The 1846-nt window shown below is 43.1% G+C and overlaps 1 protein-coding gene across 1 annotated transcript; it reads right to left on the minus strand.

The window, feature by feature from the left end:
- Window positions 1-316: 316 nt before the first annotated feature.
- Window positions 317-1261, minus strand: LOC117368605 (olfactory receptor 1019-like). Its single transcript, XM_033962333.1, has one exon. The coding sequence runs from the start codon at window positions 1256-1258 to the stop codon at window positions 317-319; it is 942 nt and encodes a 313-aa protein (XP_033818224.1). The 5' UTR covers window positions 1259-1261.
- Between the last annotated feature and the right edge of the window lie 585 nt (window positions 1262-1846).

Raw genomic sequence — 1846 nt, forward strand, 5'->3', positions numbered from 1 at the left:
TTTTGTGGAGGTTAATTTAAAAAAGTGTGGTTTATATTGGGATATAATTTGATATCATCTCTCATGATGTGAACTTGATTGAATATCGAATTATTTAGAGATGTTATCCACAATTTGCATTTCTTATATTTCTATATCCTGTATTCTGTAATAGAATGTAAATGTAAAATAAGCATGTAAATAATTGAAAAAAACCCCAAAACCACAACTCTGCAAAATGTTCCTTACTCAAAGAAATGGACTTGTCACAAAAATCAGTCCTGTTCCTTATGGCGATATAAGTGATTATTGTTTACGCCAGGGTTCCACTCTTGTCTCATGAGTGAGTGAAGGTGCTTCTGCTTATGGCTTTCCTCAGGGCTTCCTTCACCTCCTTGTTCCTCAAGCTGTAGATCATGGGATTCAACATAGGGATGGCTACAGTGTAGAACACAGAAATGAACCGGTCTTGTCCCACTGAGTAGCTGCTAGCTGGCCGCAAGTACATGAAGAAAAGTGTCCCATAGAAGAGTGTGACAGCCACCAGATGGGAAGCGCAGGTAGAAAAAGCTTTGCACTTGCCTGATGTTGAGCTTATCTTCAAGATGGTGGAGATGATGTAGATGTAGGAGATGAGGATGACCAAGGCAGAGGAGCCCTCGTTGAAGCCACAGAAGCTGAAGAGCAAGACCATGTTCGTGCTGATGTCGGTACAAGAGAGCATCAACAGCGGTGGGATGTCGCAGAAGAAGTGCTTGATCTCATTGGAGCCGCAGAAGGACAGCTGGAAGGTGGCTGTGGTATGGATCACAGATTGCAGGAAGCCACCAATATAGGCTCCAATTACTAGGCAGCTACACAGTTTCTTGGTCATGGAGCTCGTGTAGTGCAAAGGGTTGCATATGGCGACGTAACGATCATAAGCCATGGCTGCCAACAGGAGACACTCTGTGGTGGCTAAGGCTGTGAAGAAATACATTTGAATGATGCAGCTGCCATAGAGGATGGACTTGTCCGTTGACAAGAAGTTGACAAGCATTTTGGGGGTAATGACAGTTGCATAGCAAATGTCCAGGAAGGCCAAGTTGCTGAGGAAAAAGTACATGGGGTTGTGGAGATGTGAGTCTACCCGAATTACCATAATGATTCCCATATTGCCCAAAAGTGTTACAAGGTAGACAATAAGAAAAAGAATGAAGAGGGCTATTTGCAACTCAGGGATATTTGTGAATCCCTGTAGGATGAACTCTGATGGGGCAGTTCTGTTCCTTTTTGACATTTCTTCAACATAGGACTGTCTGCTAGGGTAAAACAAAGCAGATGACATTTAGTAACGAGTTGAATGTGGTCTTCGTCAAGAATGAATGGGTAGGGATGGGTGGCTGGGTGGGGAAGTTATTCATTATCGTCAAATGACTTATAGTGTAGATTTCAAGCTAGAGTTGTCATCTGATTCAGGTCTGAATATCATCCGGCACCTGGATGACTTCCCTTGGCCAATGATGACCCATGTTGATGCCTGAACACAAAGACAGAGAAAAATGTCCCTACAGTTAGTAGAAGACAAGCAGAGAAGTGAGGTCCAAAAGAGGAAGGAAAATCCAAGGAGTCAAAACTTGGCACAATTTTGGTTTATGAAGGTAAATAGTTCACAAAGTGGCCAACACTTGTATATAAAAATACACGACTCAATACGGGCTGTGTTTCAGCAACAATGCCGACATCATGAGTCCAAGTGCACTAATGCGCTGCCAAAATGTGGACATCAAAACAAGAGAGAAACTTTTGACTCCTTGGATTTTCCTTCCTCCTTTGGACCTCACATCTCTGCTTGTTGCCTGGAGTAGACCCAGCATTGAGTATCCGG

Source organism: Geotrypetes seraphini, chromosome 10 (genome assembly GCF_902459505.1).
Source record: "Geotrypetes seraphini chromosome 10, aGeoSer1.1, whole genome shotgun sequence".
In the NCBI taxonomy this organism is placed as follows: Eukaryota; Metazoa; Chordata; class Amphibia; order Gymnophiona; family Dermophiidae; genus Geotrypetes; species Geotrypetes seraphini.